The following is a 16,292-nucleotide window of genomic DNA, read 5'->3' as shown; positions in this document are numbered from 1 at the left end:
GGTACCTGGGAAAAGCACTTGGATACTAATAAAAAGGCCGACAGTTTGACCCCTCCAGCCACCCGTCCAGAGGAGGCCGTCTGCTGCTGTGGAGAGGACCTGGGGTGTGACCCTGCCCCACAGGGTCGCTGGGGTCGGGATGGACACCACTGTGGCGGTGAATCTGGTTGATCGTGTGGTCGGGTCTTCATCCCACGACAGGTGAGGAGGGCGAGGCCTCAGGGCCGGGGGTCTGGGCGCAGCACCTCAGTGACAGTGGCACTGCGCAGGGCTGTGTGTGCATCCTCCTGTGTGCAGGCGGTCATCCAGAGTCTGTGCTTCTGAGGAGTGCGGGGCTGGGGGGCCGCTGTGAGTGTACCTGAAGAAGCCGGGCTCCTGGGGCCGCCTGCCCCGTGTTCTGAGGGGGGACATGAAGGCTCCTGAGGGCCCTAGCCTGACACCCAGAGACAGAGGGGCTCCGTGAGCCCACAGGCAGAGGCTGGGGGGGCCCTGTGCTGGCCTGGTCTTTCCAGGCCCCTGTGTGTGAAGCCTGGTGTGCCGCCCGGGACCCCAAAGCACCATCTGCGCCAAATTGGACTAAGGCTGAGAGGAGGCGGGCCCAGGGGCCTGGTGGCACATTGGTTAGATGTTCACCTGCTAACTGAAAGCCAGCAGTTCAAGTCCACCCAGGGGCCCTTGGGAGAAAGAGTCAGCTGTGGACACACCGTGGGGCGGTGGCCTCTGTTCTGGAGGTTCCCTACGGGTCAGGATCGGTTCCATGGTGGCAAGTGAGGGGAGGCTGTGGACTGAAGTGTGGAGGACATACCGTCCCCACTGCTCCCTCTCGGAGTGGCTACCAAGCCTAGAGGGCTCCCACCTGGCCCTGGCTCCTAGAGGGCTCCCACCTGTCCCTGGCCCCTGTCTGCAGCGAGCAGAAGTGAAGATGTGTCTGGGGTGCTAGGGGGTGGACACTGGCAGGCTGGCGACCTGCAGGGCCTCGGGGTGGTGGGTCGTGCACTTACCGGGTGGTCAGTGTGTATGTGCCATGGTGGTCCAAGCTTCTGCCAGAGCAGATGGCCGCCCACAGGAAAGCACTGAGCAGCATGGCGGGCACCTGAGGAGGGGTCAGCACGGGGTAAACCCTGGGGGAGGGGTAGGCAGCATGAGGTACCCTTGGTATCCCACCATCCAACCCCAGGGGCTTCTGCACTGTCCCACCTGCCCAGTGGCCCCTCAGGGCTTGCCTCCCCTCCCTTTGTCCAGCCGCTCTCTGTCCTGCCGGAGTGGGGTGGGTACCGTGAGGGCGAGTCCAAGGCCAGTCAGGGCAGAAGCGATGTCTGTGTGAGTCTTCAGGAAGCTCCGGACCTCCTGCAGGCAGTCCTGGGAGAGACGGCCAGTGTGGCAGTTTGCCCAGCCCCTCCTGCCCACATCACCAAGCCTGGTGCCCCAGGCTCAGCTCGCCAGTCACCCTGAGGTCCATGCTGCACCAGCTGTCTGCTTCCCAGACAGGGCGGGTCCAGTACCTGGTCAGACCAGCTCACAGGGCCCAGGGAGAGGGCACTAGCCAGGTGCTCTGGTGGATGGCCACCTGCAGGGGAGGACCCTGGACACCACTCCTGACTTCCGGTGCCACTCAGTATCTACACAGCTCGTGTCCCCAGTCTAGGCCCAGAGAGCAGGAGGGGAGACAAGACTGGCGTTGAGCTTCTCCTCTCTCCGTCTGTCTGTCTGTCCAATGGACGGAGCCCTCAGCCTCGCTGCTGTCTCCTCCCACCTTCAGCTCAGACCTGGGACGAGGGACGCATTGCTGCCCCTGGGGGGGTGGGCCCTGGCACTCAGGTCTGGAGCCCCTGCAGCACTTGACCAGGCTGGCCTGAGGGCTGGTGGGAAACGGACGGCTCAGTCTCTCTTGTCGCCTGCAGGTTCTCATGGAGTCAGGCCAGGAACAGACATTGGAGCTGGACACGCCTCCAGTTCAAGTCCGCGTCCCCTCTAGGCTGGTCAGCATCTTGCTGTGCTCTCACACCCCAGGGATGCAGGACGCAGACCCTCACTCCTGTGCCTGGAGACCCCTGGGAGGCAAAGAGCCACCCTGGCCTCTGGCCCTGGCCCTTCTGGTCACAGTGCTGGCTCCGTCCCTACCCAGCAATCTCTGCGCATCTCCTGTCTGTTCTTGGGTGGACGCCAGGGCCTCTTGCCTAGAAACCAGGAGGTTCGTCCCCAGGAAAGTAGGGGGTGGGGAGGAGAAGGGCAGCCTGGAGGTGGGAGGAGGGGCCGCTCAGCATCTCAAGTGAACCCTCCCTTGTCCTCCGCTCTCCATGGTGACCCTTAGCCTCCTTGGAATGCCTTCTGGGCCCGTCCAAGGCCACATCCCTCAGATGCCTGTCCCCTCCCCTCAGCAGTGCTGACCGTCCCTGCTCCCTCAGCTTCTAGAGGCTTCGAAGGGTGGTGGTGGTGACAAAGCCTCGGTGCCTGGCCTCTGGAGACCACACTTCTTGTGATGAGGGAGTGAGAAAGGCCTCAAGGTCAAGTTCAGCCTCCAAGGGTCCACCCACAATAACCTCCCTTCCCCCACCACACTGGAACCTGCCTGGGATCACTTGGGTGGGGCTCGTCCCTGGTCAGCATCCCTGCTCCTCACCTTTCTCCTGGCCAGCGCCCCTGGACACAGCCCTGCCTCCACCTCGCCCAGCCGACTGAAAGGAGACTGTTTCCCGCAGCACTGGAACTGGAAGGACATGAGGGCAGGGCAGCAGGTTGGCTCTGAAACCCAGGAGGTGGCTGGTGAGCTTTAGTGTTGGGGTGGGGAAACTGAGGCACGGGGAGATGAAAGGACCAGAGGCCAGGACTGGGCTCAGGAGACTGCCTGCCTGCCCCTGCCTGCCCCTACCTGCCCCGGGCTGCCCCTGTAGGAAGGAGGGGGACTGTGCACCCCCAGCACCGCCCACATGATTCAGGACAAGGCCAGTCGCGTGGAGTGGGCTCTGACTCAGCGCCCCGACACGTGCACGTTATCTGTGCCCCACACAGGAGTTCTCTTCGCCAGGTCTTCCTTAGCCATCTATGGTGGGCCTGAACAGTCAGCCTTTCGAGCGGCCGTTGTGTATGGAACCATTGGCACTGCCCAGCACTCGCGTGGGGGCCTCCCCGTGCTACCTGCCTGGCGGCTTGTCCCCATTCAGGGCTGGTTTCTCAGACGTGTGGCCAGCATTGTCCACAGGGCCGTGTGCAGATGCACCCCCTGTCCTCCCAGCTCACCTCGTTCTGACGGAGGCCTCCGTGTTCCTTAGCACTGGGCCCAGCACAGAGGGGCCCCTGTCCTAGACCTGCAATGTGGACGGCCGTCCTGGGCCCATCTGATGATGGTAACACAGGCTGGGACAGTGACCAGCCCTCGCTGCTCCCCACCCCCAGCACACTCCACCCCCACATCGCAGCCTCTCCTGTCCCCACCCCCATCCCACTGTGCTCGCGTCCCCCGCCCCCACCACTCACCACGTCCTGGATAACGGTCAGCTCCTGCCACCTGGATTTGGACAGGCCCCTCACCACCTGCTCATACACCAGGTCGTACGTGTCCAGCACAGCGTCCTCCACCTGTTCAGAGGACATGGGAGGGGCTGGCTGGAGGCCGGGCTGAGCTGCCCATTCCCACGCCATCCCTGCAGCCCTGCCCAAGAGGGCCAGCTGGGGGAAGTGTCCACCCCGCTTTTATGGGTCGAGGACGAGCAGTGGAATGCTATGGGTGGGGGTCCCAGTGACCCCTCCTCAGTTCTTCCCCAGAGATCACCCAACCCCAAATACCAAAACCCTGGGCAGCTGGGTCCTAGCCAGGTTCTGAGGACCTGGAATCTTCCCAGCAGGTGCAGGCCTGGCTGAGCTCCCCCCTTCCCTCAGGACCCCCTCCACCCCTTGTCTTTATTACCCACCACCCCAGCAAAAGCCTCCCCCAACATACTTTCAAAGATAACGCACAATCTCACCTCCTCCAGGAAGGCACCCTGACTGTACCAGGGCCTCCATCTCTCTGACACCACCCTTTTCCACCTCAGGTCCCCCCACCCCTTCCTGCCTCAGCCTCACCTGACTTACAGCAGGAACGGGAGCTCAGGGTCTGCCTGAAAGACTGGGGACAAGCAGAGGACCCAGACCTACTCCAGAAGCCACACCCCCGTCCCACTGCAGCTGGGGCCTGGTCAGCGGCCTGGGAGACCAGCAGACAGGCCCTTGCAAACTTCTGATGCCCTGCCCAGGGATGGACGTCCACTACAGTGTCAACCTGGCCTTAGCCTTGGTGGTTAGAGTCCCAGAGCATTTGGCTTTGTCCTCCCAGCCTGACGGGGGTGGGCAGTGCCCTGGGCTGGGGTGGCCTGGCTGCAGGAGGCCCCGTGTCGCTCTCACCTCCACTCCCTCTGGGGCCCGTGGGCCTCCCCAGGAAGACCAGCACACCATTCCCAGAAAAGGAGGCCCCAGTGGGTGCATGCGGGAGGGGGGATCTCTGAAACTGTGGCAGAGAAGCCAGCTCAGAGCCCCCATCTTGGCCCAGCCCTGACCCCGATGACTGACTCCTCACTCCAAGGTCCAGGCAGGACCATGCCCCCGGGGCAGATGAAGGTCCAGGCAAGTCCATGCCCCTGGGCAGATGGTCTCATCCGTGACACTGGAGGAGTGACCTCTAGTGGTCCTGCGGTGCACTGCCCACTCTGCTGGGATGTCCCCACTCTGAGACGGGGTGACCCGCAGAGGAGGGAGCAGAGCTGAGCAAAATCCAAGACACTCAAGTCCAACACTGGGGGCCAGGTGAACCCCCACCCCAGGTCTGAGCCCTACTCCAGCCCCCTCTGGGTCCTGGGAGAGATTCCCCATGAGAACCAGGGCTTCACCAGGTGTCAGCATCCCACTGATGGAACGAGTTATCTGAACCTCGAATTCCAGATGCCGAGTGGGCACCATGAGCAGGTCGGGAGCGTGGGCAAGGCGAGGGTCTTCCCCCAGTGACCACACCTCACCACCCCAGCCTCCAGTCAGTCCCCTGGACTCAGTGATTCCCTGTGTCTGCCACCTTCCCGCACAGGTGGGCCCCACACAGTGTGGGCTGTGGACGCTGCACGTGGTCTTCAGAGCCAGCTTGAACCCAAGTCCACAGGGGTGGACAGAAGTCTGGGATCGGGGCATCCTGGGGGTGTGGGGAGGGGAAAGGGTACCCCCACCCTTCCACTGTAGCTGGTGAGCCTTTCAGGGCCCCCCTCTCCCTGCACAGACGCCCTGGGGACGGGGAAGCCTCGTGGTAAACGTGCCTCTGCTCAGGTCCTAATAATAGGCACTGGGGCTCAGAGCTGGTTTCCATCACCAGACAGGCCTGCTCCCACTGACTATGCAGCCAGAGACCACAGATAGGGATGAGGGGTCCGGTGGGGTACAGTCGAGGGGACAGCCACAGCCTCTGGACGGCTGACTTCATGGCTGTGTGTCATAAATCTTAGGTGACCCCTCTAGAGGGCACAGAGGGAATGGGGTGAGCGGACCCTAGGCTCTGCCAGGACGTATCACCTTGTCTTTTTCCACACTGAGCTGCTGAGGGGATCGGGGGACAGAGGACCCACGACAGAGACCTCGTCTGTCCTGCTGTGAGGGTGCATGCCAGCTCCCTCCCCACCCACTGAGGATCCTGGACACAGAGACAGGTGTCCATCAGGGAGGGTGGGCTGGGTGGGCTCAGCAAGGCCCTGGCAGCTGCCTGAGCTGGGGCTGCCCATGCCATGGCCACACTGAATGGGCCAGATGACCCTCCCTGGGGGCAGGCCAGCCACCAGAGGGGGCTACACAGGTCTATGGAGGCCTGTAGCTGCTGGCAGGGACCCCATCCTCTGAGGCCCCGCCTTCTCCCTCTGGGCAGCCAGTGCCTGAAGTGGGCTCAGATGTGGGGAGGGTGGGCAGGTAGGGTGACACCGGGCTGAGAAGGGAAATGCCCATGGCTGAGAGCACAGGGTGGGGGTGCTCTCCTCCAGCCCAGTCTGGGCTGTCCCCCATGTGAATCAAAGGGTGGGACTGCGCTCTGGGTCTACAGCCACTCGGGGTGCTGGGACTTCTCTATCTGGGGGTGTGGAGGAGGGTCAGGTCTGAGGACCCAATGCCCAAACCCCTCACCAGGCCTCCAAACGACTCTCAGTTCCCCCAGTCCCCCAGCTGTCCTCCCCAATCTGTCGATATCTCTAATCCCCCATCAGCACTCAATCCCCAGCGGTCCTCCCTAACCCTCATTAGTGCTCTCTAATCCTCTATCAATTCTCCACATCCCACCGTAAATCCCACAGCAATGCTCCTTTGGTCCTCCCCGGTCCCTGTCCACCACCCAGCTGGCCCCAGTGGCTGAGTCTCTTCACCCTGAGTGACCACCTCTGAGTTTGGACCTCTTGGGAGACCTGCCAGTCACCACCTGTTGTCCAGCCACAGAGTCCATTAAAGCCCAGCGGCTCTGTCCTTACAGTGTGCATAGACACTGAGGCAGAGAGAGGAGTCCTTCCTCCGACAGGGGCTGGGCTTCCTGGGATCACTGCCAGGGGCTGGGCTGGGTCCTCAGTCTGAGCTCTGGCAGGAATGGGGACGGGGCGCTGCCCTTTCCTTCCAGGCCCCTGGGCATCGGGTGGTGCCCACTGTGACCGAGTGGGCCTCCTGCTGGGCAGGGGCCTCGAGCAGAGGCATCCCCTGGGAGAGGCTGCATCTAGCCATGGCCACAACCCTGGGGCAACACCTGTCTGCCTGAGGTGCAGGGGACAGAGGGAGGGCGTTGGCTCTGGCCAGCCTGCCCCTTCCTGCGTCCTGCTTCTTCCCAGCCCCTGGGTATTGGAACAGGACGCCCCTGAGTCCACAGCAGCCTGGACACTTGACACTGCCAGACCTTGCTGGCCTCCCCTGTCCCAGATGTCCATTTATGTTGCCCAGCAGGACAAGCCATCCTGGACACTGAGCCCAAGCCCCAGATCTGTGAGACCCTCCCAGCAGGGCCCAGCCTCCTCTCGGCTGCAGTCTCGACCTGACCACAGGGTGGTCATCTAGCTCCAGACTGCAGTGTTCGCTTGGCTCACACCCACTCACACTATGGCCCCCTCTGGCCAGTGTCCTCCTGCACACAGCCCAGCCTCCTCTCGGCTTCAGTCTCGACCTGACGCCTGGCCACAGGGTGCAGAGTGTTCACCAGGCTCACACCCACGATGGCCCCTCTGGCCAGTGTCCGGTACAGCCCAGCCTCCTCTCGGCTTCAGTCTCGACCTGACGCCTGGCCACAGGGTGCAGAGTGTTCACCAGGCTCACACCCATGATGGCCCCTCTGGCCAGTGTCCGGTACACAGCCCAGCCTCCTCTCAGCTTCAGTCTTGACCTGACCACAGGGTAGTCATCTAGCTCCAGACTGCAGAGTGTTTGCTCGGCTCGCACCCACTCACACTATGGCCACCCCGGCCAGTGTCCAGTACACAGCCCAGCTCCTCTGCTGGTCACTGAGTCCTCAGTCAGTTCTCAGGAAATCTCAGCAAGTGACCTGCCTCCTGGGGGGACGTAGGTGAAACCTCACATCATCCTAACACCCAGCAACATGGAACCCCAGGAAGGTGCCCACACAAGCGTGCCCAGTGCCCTGGATACTCCATGGATGGTCATGGGGCTAGCAGACCCCAAGCAGGTGAGAGTCCAGGACCTGGGAATAGTAGTCTTCCCATGAATGAGGCTGGGAGGGCACTGGCCTGGGCCCTGCCTACCCCAAGAATGCTGAGCCCAGGAGACCTGAACTACCCACCCCCTCATCTCTGTGTCCCCACCACTCATGCCCAGCACAGGCTCCCACAAGTGGATCTGTCACATTTCTCCTCTAATGACAGGTGGACAGACAAACTCCTACACCTGCCTGCTCTGAGGCTCAGGCCCCTATGTGGGTGGGCAGGTGGGGGCTAACCTTGGGGGAGCAGACGCTGACCTGTGTAGGGGGATGGGTGCTCACCTGGGGGGCAGGTAGGGTGCTCACCTGGGTAGGGGGATGGGTGCTCACCTGGGTAGGGGGATGGGTGCTCACCTGCGGGGCAGGTAGGGTGCTCACCTGGGTAGGGTTGCAGAACCTCCACAGGACCACCTGCACCAGGATGCAGAACGCCAGGGCGAAGCACAGGAAGCCCTGACACGGAGAGGGCAATTACTCCAGACGCCGCCTTGGCAGGGCCTCAACTCTGCCCCCAAAATGTGAAGCTGAAGCCCTGACCTCCAACGTGAATTTATCTGGGGCACTGGGTCTTTGGAGATGTGAGCAGTTGAGCTTTGAGGGACGCTGGTCCCAGTCCCTTCCTGGTGGAGGACAGAAGACTCCATAGAATGCCCAAACACCCAAGATTGCAAACCAGGGGCCTGAGAGACACACACAGCAGTCAGCGTCTAACCCCAAGGCTGGTGGTTTGGAATCACTCAGGGGTGCCTCTAATACAGGGCCTCCTTCCATAAAGAAGAGAGGCAAGGAACCCCACGGCAGCTCTGCCCTGCAGTGTGGGGTGCCAAGAGTAGGGGTGATGACCATGGGGGAGGATTCTCCCCAGGGGGATACCCTGACCTCACACTCCCTGCTCCCTCATGCCACCTACCCTGTGGTCATCCCAGTCTGTAAGGACTCAGCATTGGACACAGGGCGACCACAGCCTCCTTCTCCGCCCTCCCCTCCCCTCCTCCCCCTCCTTTTCTCTTATCCCCCCTCCCTTCCCTTTCTCTTACCCCTCCCACCTCTTCCTTTTCCTCCTTCTCCCTCTCCCTCTCATCCTGCTCCTCCCTACTCTTCACCCCCATTCTTCTCCCTTTCCTTCTCTCCCTCCTCATCCCTTCCTCTTCCTCCACTCCTCTCTCCCCTCCTCTCTCTCTCCCCTCTCCCTCCTCACCCCTGGGGAGCCCTGATGGCTCAATGGTGAGGAATTAAAGCAAAGGTATGGCTGGAATCCACCAGCTGCTCCAATGGAGAAAGATGGGCACACTCTCCTCTCTAGTGATTTCCTGCCTCTGAAGACCTGGGGGGCTGGTGTGGGTTCCCACCAAAGGCACACAATCATCACCACCTTCTCCTCATCCCTGGTCCCACCTCAGTGGCATCATCACCTATGCTAGAACACCTGGCATCCTTAGCAACGGTCAGTACCAGCTTTAATCACAGAGTAACACGTAGTAAGTTTACTCATGTTATGTACCTTGAGGGGACCCACAGCCGCCTCTAGGGGGTTTTCAGAGGCAGTCAGGGAGGAGACTGCCCAGCTTTCTGTCCTGAAGGGCAGCTGGTGGGTTAGATCCACGTGCACGCACTGCTCACGTGTGATGTTAGCGTGCTTGAACTAAATAAACCTTCATACACTGAAGTTTACCATTTAGTTGTATTAATAGTTGCTGAGCGAAGCCTTTGTAAATATTCCTCTTTCTTTTGTTCTTGATCTAGGCTCACAAATATGACTTGTCATGATATTGTCGCTAAACCAACAGGTAATTTGACAAAATCAAAAGACTATAAATAACCAAGGACGTTGCTGCTTCTGATGTTTGTAGGCAAACCCATTTGGCTGGAAGCCTTGTTGTCATTGGGTGACAGTGAAGCGCTGGCTGAAAGCCCTGTTGCCATTGGGTGACAGTAAACCTCTGGCTGGAAGCCCCACTGTCATTTGGTGACGGTGAAGCCCTGGCTGGAAGTGTCAGGAAGTCAGCCAGTCTGTCTTGTGATGTGTTCATGCATGTAAGATGGGTTTATGAAAAGTGAGCTGTTATAACTAACTGCAAGAGGATTTTCATTTTAAAAAGTAATGCATTTGTGCTGAGACCTGCACAGACATCTTATTTTGGTGTCACCCCTCTGGCACTGTCACCCAGTCCTGCCTGCATGCCACACCCATGACCCTCCTTCCCCTCCCTGCTCCCCACTCTGCTCTTCCTCCTCCACCTTCTCCTCCCCACCCTCCTCTTCACCCCTTCCCTCCCTCTTCCTCCCCACAACACTCCTTTCCCTGCCCCCTCCTTCCTTCTCCCCCTCTGTCCCCCCTTTCCTGGCCCAGAGCTGGCTCCCCATCTGGAAACCATCACGAGCTGCCTCCCTGGCTGGCGGCCCCAGCTCGGGCTGGTCCTCTGCCCCCTCCCTGCTGGTTCTCTGCCCTTCGGAGGGGTGTGGGCCATGGCCCTCAAGGGCAGAGGCTGCTGGGGCTGGGGGGAGGCTCTGTGGGCTGGCTGCTGTCTCCTCAATGCAGAATTGAGAAGTAAATTCCATAAATACAGAAAGAAGGAAAGAATGTTAGCAGTGGTTTCCTCCGCCTCCAGGGCCCACTTTCATTTCCTGTGTGAGAGGCCCATTGAGGGGCAGGGCCAGAGCAGGTAGGGGCTGTGGGGGAGCTCAGGCACTTGTAATGGGGGGAGTCTCTCCCTTTCTCCCAGCGCCTTCACATGTGCTCACATGTGCCGGACACACAGGCGAGCTGACACGCAGACACGCGTGCCAGATACCGGACCCAGACAAGCTCACCCACGGAGGGCAGGCGCAGGGACCTGGACAGAGCTGAGTGCGAGGCATGCGCACAGCCAGCCCACTGGCCGACTAGAGACGAAGAGCTCCTAGTGTGCACACACCTGTGGGGACCCACGCATGCGCATGCACGCGCCCGCGCAGCGCCCAGCCAGCCACGCGCCTCTCTGCAGCCTCAGACATGAAGAGCAGCTCCCAGCGTGCACACAGGGGTGCACCCACGTGTATGAGACATGCGCACACGGTGCTCAGACAACCCCACCCACCCCACGGCCGGCACCTGCAGAGGTGAGGACGGAGCCCGGCGTGTGCTCATGCGCAGGTCCACCCGCGTGCCCTCAGCTCCATGAGCCCCACGCCCTTCCCCAGCAGGGCCAGGAGGCCCCCAGGTGTCCACACAGTCCAGGCTGGCACTAGGGACGAATTAGACCTGGGAAGCCCCACGGCCAACACAGAGGTGGGAGGGTTCAGCTGTGGAACCCCAGGACTCTCCAGGAGCACAGCCCACAGGCCAGGGTGCAGGCTGGGCACAGGCTCGAGCGGAGGCATGAAGACCCTGGTGACTGGCTAGATGGTGGAGCAGTGTCCCCGCCTGAGGGGCCTTCAGAAACTGGAAATGGGCGGCCTTTCCAGAAAGACCTTGTTTCCAAGCTGAGCTCGCGGCACCCCCTGGTGGACACACCCGGCTAGTGCGTGTCCAGGAAGCCTCGCCCTGACCAGCTGGCCCGGCCGGCCACTACCTGTTCAGCCTGGCGTCCCTCTGTCACTCCAGGCCCAGGGTCCCCTGCAGACCACTAGCCTTCTGGGGGACATTCCCGTGCCCTGTGAACACTGTGGCTTTTCTCCCACGGGCATTGACCCTGTCCTTGTCCCTTAGCCCCCCAAATAGGGATTCGGTCTGGGCCCGAGCTCCAAGTTTGCTCTGCCCCTCTGAGGCGCACCTGGCTGGCAGGGGGTGACAGCTCCAGGATGTGATGGGGCTCCTGTCCTCTGGGGTGTTTACAAACCAGGAGTGATTTAACGAGCATGGCCCCCCTGTGAAGGCTGACCTCAGAGCTCCTAGCCTGAGCCCCCCGGGTTTCTGACCCCTGAGAGGCTCGTGGGGCAGTGGTCAGGGAGGAGGGTGCCCAGCTGGCAGAGTCAGGGGTCAGTGAGCGGGATGAGATGGGAAAGAAGAGGCTGTAAGACCTGGGGAGTCCTGGGGAGACTGGACTGACCCTGAGCAGAGAGCACCCCAGGAAACCTTGGGGCTGGAGGTGTGAGTATGTGTGGAGGGGAACTGAGGTGACAGTGAGCAGGGAGAGGGGTCTCATCACTCAGCATAGAAAGGAGGGGCCTGAGCTGAGCAGGTGGAAACAAACCAGGTGGGACTGGTGGGTGGGTACGGACCAGGTGGGCACAGACCAGGTGGGGCTGGCAGGTGGTCATGAACCAGATGGGCACAAACCAGGTGGGACTGGCAGATGGGTATGGACCAGGTGGGCATGGACCAGATGGGCACGGGCCAGGTGGGGCTGGTGGGTGGGCATGGACCAGGTGGGCACAAACCAGGTGGGGCTGGCAGGTGGGTACGGACCAGGTGGGCACAAACCAGGTGGGACTGGCGGGTGGGTATGGACCAGGTGGGTGCACACCGGTGGGGCTGGCAGGTGGGCATGGACCAGGTGGGCACGGACCAGGTGGGCACAGACCAGATGGGGCTGGTGGGTGGGCATGGACCAGGTGGGGTTGGCAGGTAGGCATGGACCAGGTGGGTATGGACCAGGTGGGATCCGTGGGTGAGCCTGGCGTCTGGCTGGATAGCAGAGCTGTGCCTTAAAACTGGACCTCACGTGAAGTGAACAGGGTTAGGGATTCGAGGGACCTAGCCATGAGCTGAGCACCTCCAAACTTGGGATTGTGGGGTTCCTGGAGGCACAGCCAGCCGCCCCCCCATTGGCTGAATCCACCACACAGCCTGACCTGTCCCCTAGAAGGATGTGAAATTCACTTGGTCCCAGAGTCAGAACTGCCCATGGCCTTCCATGCTGCTCTGGGGCTGGGTGGGTTGATGCAGTTTGGTGAGAGGTGTGAGGGACCAAGGAGGAGAGGACCCTGATTGTATCTGGACTTAGGAGACCCCTGGGCTCACAGCCTGCCCAGCTCCAGGTGCCCCGGGCTGTGTGGGGAACGGGGACTCACCCCTGCCATGAGGCCCTTGGCCCCCCTCACGGTGGCTGTAATGCAGAGTGTGGCCCCCAGGCTCAGGATCCCGGTCAGACTGACCCCCACGGAGAAGGCTGTGGAAGAGACGGAAGGTTGGTGGTACCTGGGCAGCATCTGGATGCCAGGAGGCTGAGCCCTGGGTGGACCTCGGGGCCAAGCAGTGGCCCTGAGTGCTGGAGAGGTCCTGGATGAGCGGGGCCCCACCGGACAGAAGTGACCCAGTCCCACCTTACTGCAGCAGCCTCTACCCGCTGGCCACCAAGCAGCACTGGGGGAAGCAGGGGGAGGGAGCCTCACCAGGCATGGAGGCCTCACTGCTGTGCTGGCCCCTCAGCCCACCCTGGCCTGGCCGGGCCCCTATCTTGGAGACCACATTTTCATCTCCCCACCGTGTCTGCCTGTGCGTGCTGTAATCGCTCTGTCCCAGGCCCCTTGCTCTACAGAGGTGCTGACCCCCGCGGTGGGGCCCTAGGGTCAGGAGGTCCAGGGTAACCCGCAGACCCCAACCCCAGGGGCCTTGGTGAGCTGCAGACGCTGGTCTCTGCACCTGCTGGGTCCCCACTCCCGCGACCCCTGTGTCTCTACCCTGGCTACACATTATTGTTGTTATGTACTGTCAAGTTGGAGCCTACTCACGGCTGGCCTTCCAGTGAGTTGGAGAGGGAACTCTGGTGGCTTAGTGGTCAGGAGCTGTGCTCCCAACCCAAAGGCACGTGGTTCAAATCCACCAGCTGCTTTGGCAAAGATGGGCAATGTCCTCCCATGTGAGTAAACTGTCTCTGAAAACCTGCTGGAGGGTCAGCTATGGGTCAGTTCTGACTCCACAGTACTTAACAACAACAGATCACATGGGAGATTGCCTGTCTTTCTCCTGCAGACCAGCTGATGGATTTGAACTGTTCACCTTTGGGCTCGTAGTGCAACTCCTTACCACTGAGCCACCAGAGTCAGCCTAGAAACATGGGGGGCTGGGCAACTGCTGCAACCCCAGCTTCTGAAGGTCCCACCTCACAGAGTGGACACCCCAGTTTGGAAAAGTCCATGGCAGGGGAGCTGACTCAGCCTTACAGTGACCCAGTCACCCCCAGAGGAGGATGCAGGGCTCTGGGGAGACAGCTGGGGACAGAAGTAGAATGGACACTTGGCAGTACAGCGGGGTCAGGCCCCCTCCATCTGTGGGGCTCAGGGTCTGCACATCTGGGAGTTCTGGGGACTCAGCTTTGATTCTGTCACTTGTTCTAGAACTTGTCCACAATCACGGGTCAAGTTAGAATCGAGCGGACTTTCCACCTAGTTTCCTCCGAGGGAGCTTGGTCCACCAGCCCACGCCACAGGCCTGTGAGCTTAGGCCACAAGGCTAGCGCATTGACCCCCACACCCCCACTCTGTCCCCAAGCCACCCTCCTGAGGTGGCCGGGTAATACCTGCAGGTGGGGCTGGTCACCCTCAGCCCCCAGACTTCTGCCTGTCAACCTGGATGCCAGGAAGGCCCTGTCCTGCCCATGACAGCCTCCTTGTTGCCCATTCAGCAGGGTAACTAGGTCAGAGAGGCGACAACTATCCTGGGACAGAGAGGTGGCAGTGACCTCATCCTGGTCATTGCTGCCTGGTCTCCAGGCTACTCGGCTGAGAAGAGGGTTTAGCAGGGTGGGACACTGTATGGGGGCCAGCATCCTTCTTAGTTAGAGGCCTACAGGGAGAGGCCCCGTGCAAAGACCCCCAGCCCACCAGCCCTGGCCTGTGCAAAGACCTGCACCCCACTGGTCCTGGCCTGTGCGAAGACACCCACCCCACCAGCCCTGGCCCCGTGTGAAGACCTCCACCCCACTGGCCATGGCCCCTACAGGCTTTGCCCCAGAACCCCTTTCCCTCTGCCCCACCAGCCCTGGAGTTCACTCACCCCAGCGGTGCACGGCCTCGGAGGGGTTTCTCTCCAGGGACACACGGCTCAAGACCGTAAAGTGGGCCCCAAAGTGGGCGAGGGCAGTCATAGTGGCCACACACAGGCTCAGTAGCTGGGGGAAGGGAGGCAGAATCGGGTGGGAGTGCCCTGTCCCCAGAGGCAGGCGCCCGCCCCCCACCCCAGGCTCTATTCAGCCTTTCTCCCGAGATGGGCTCTGCTGAGTGGGTCCCACGTGTTTCTCTGGGTGGTCTGAGCCAGGGCCTGTGCCTAAGACACTTAGCCACATTTAAAACCACAGATGACCCACATATGTACAACCACACGACACCACACACACTACACACATGCACAGACAGACATCACATATACACACACGTACACAGATACACATAAACAGACACCACACACAGACGACCCCACACACAACAGACAACATGTACCACACACACAGGCTCCCTCACAACACAGACACATTACACACAGGTACACAAACACACAGACATAGCACACCCCCTGCAACATGCACAGATGTAGACACACAGGTCACACACACACACACAGAGTTCACATCCATAAACAGACACACATGAACTACCCCTTCACACACTAAACACACATGCCAGGTCCCACACATTCACACACGGACATCTCAGGCAGGCACACGCTGCGGTCAGTCCCAGCCCTTCCCCCCCTGGCCCCTCTGGTTCCTGAAGGAGGCCCCGCAGGGCAGGAAGGGGCGGCAGAGCCGCAAATCCAGGAAGCTATGTGTCCGTCCGCACATGGGGGACCCAGCCACAGGCCCAGCTGCAGTGTCAGGTGTGTGAGGGTGCACGTGTGTGTACAGGTGTGCAACGTGAGTGAGCAGGTCGCAGCGCTGGAGCCTGGTGAACAGTCCCACCACCCGTCTAACCACAGCCTGGCCTCAGTGTCCATCCTCCAGCCGACCCCGTTACCAAGACCAAGAGGCCGGTGGCCAGCATCTGGCATTTGGCAACTCGCACTCGGCTCCAGGTCGCCATGTCGCTGTCCTCTGGGGTGTCCTCCCTCTCTCCTCTGGGGTGTCCTCTGGGGTGTCCTCTGGGGCCCCTTCTCAAGGCCTCTCAGCTCCCCGGCCGCCCCTCCTCCCTCTTCTGCGCCTTGTGGTTTCCAGCTGGGTGGGGACCTCTGACCGCAGACGCCTGCCCACGAGCTTGGTTCCATCCACCCAGCTGTTGGTCAGCCCTGAAACCAGGGGCCTGGACCTCAGGGGCCCAGAAGAAAGCCAGGGTGCCCCCACCTCTACTCCAGCTGGGTCCCACCAGGGAGCACCGACCAGGGTCCTGGTGTGGCCATGGAGAGCAGCTCAGAGTGGGGGGTCAAGTGGGAGTGGTGAGCTCCCCATCACAGGAGTGTGTAAGTGGAGATAGGGCCCTGCAGGGATCAGCCTGGGGGGTGGCTCTGAGTGTGACAAGGCAGGCTTGGCCTTGGCATCATGGGCAGCACCAGCGGACAGACAGGGACCAGGCCTGAGAAGGGCCGTGGCACGGCTCAGCAGGAGAAGGGCCAGCTCAGCTGTGGGGGGCTTTGCCCAGATGAGCGTCTGAGACTGTCAGATGTGGGGTAGGGGGCAGGGCGGGTCAGGACCTCTTCCTCTCCAGAGGCTCTTGGGTAAGGGGACTTCACTCCGTATCTGGGGTTCCTCCT

General features: G+C 61.3%; 1 protein-coding gene across 1 annotated transcript; it reads right to left on the bottom strand.

Moving 5' to 3' along the window:
* Nucleotides 1–218: 218 nt before the first annotated feature.
* TSPAN32 (tetraspanin 32) lies at nucleotides 219–15,628 on the bottom strand. Its single transcript, XM_006893370.1, has 10 exons — nucleotides 15,563–15,628; nucleotides 14,607–14,721; nucleotides 12,683–12,780; nucleotides 8,069–8,143; nucleotides 3,475–3,576; nucleotides 2,621–2,707; nucleotides 1,276–1,359; nucleotides 1,002–1,093; nucleotides 885–901; nucleotides 219–397 (listed from the first exon to the last, which is right to left on the bottom strand). The coding sequence occupies exons 1-10, from the start codon at nucleotides 15,626–15,628 to the stop codon at nucleotides 219–221; spliced, it is 915 nt and encodes a 304-aa protein (XP_006893432.1).
* Between the last annotated feature and the right edge of the window lie 664 nt (nucleotides 15,629–16,292).

The sequence above is a fragment of the Elephantulus edwardii genome, unplaced genomic scaffold (assembly GCF_000299155.1).
Source record: "Elephantulus edwardii isolate Elephantulus edwardi_28Jun2011 unplaced genomic scaffold, EleEdw1.0 scaffold00126, whole genome shotgun sequence".
Classification (NCBI taxonomy): Eukaryota; Metazoa; Chordata; class Mammalia; order Macroscelidea; family Macroscelididae; genus Elephantulus; species Elephantulus edwardii.
Note: the sequence above shows the minus strand (reverse complement) of the source record. Positions and strands in the feature narration are given on the sequence as shown.

Coding starts and splice junctions, on each gene's coding strand:
- TSPAN32 (XM_006893370.1), bottom strand. CDS start 15,628: ATGGCGACCTGGAGCCGAGTGCGAGTTGCCAAATGCCAGATGCTGGCC. Junction 14,722..15,562: donor CCACCGGCCTCTTGGTCTTG/GTAACGGGGTCG, acceptor CCCTTCCCCCAG/CTACTGAGCCTGTGTGTGGC. Junction 1,094..1,275: donor GCCTTGGACTCGCCCTCACG/GTACCCACCCCA, acceptor ACCCCTCCTCAG/GTGCCCGCCATGCTGCTCAG.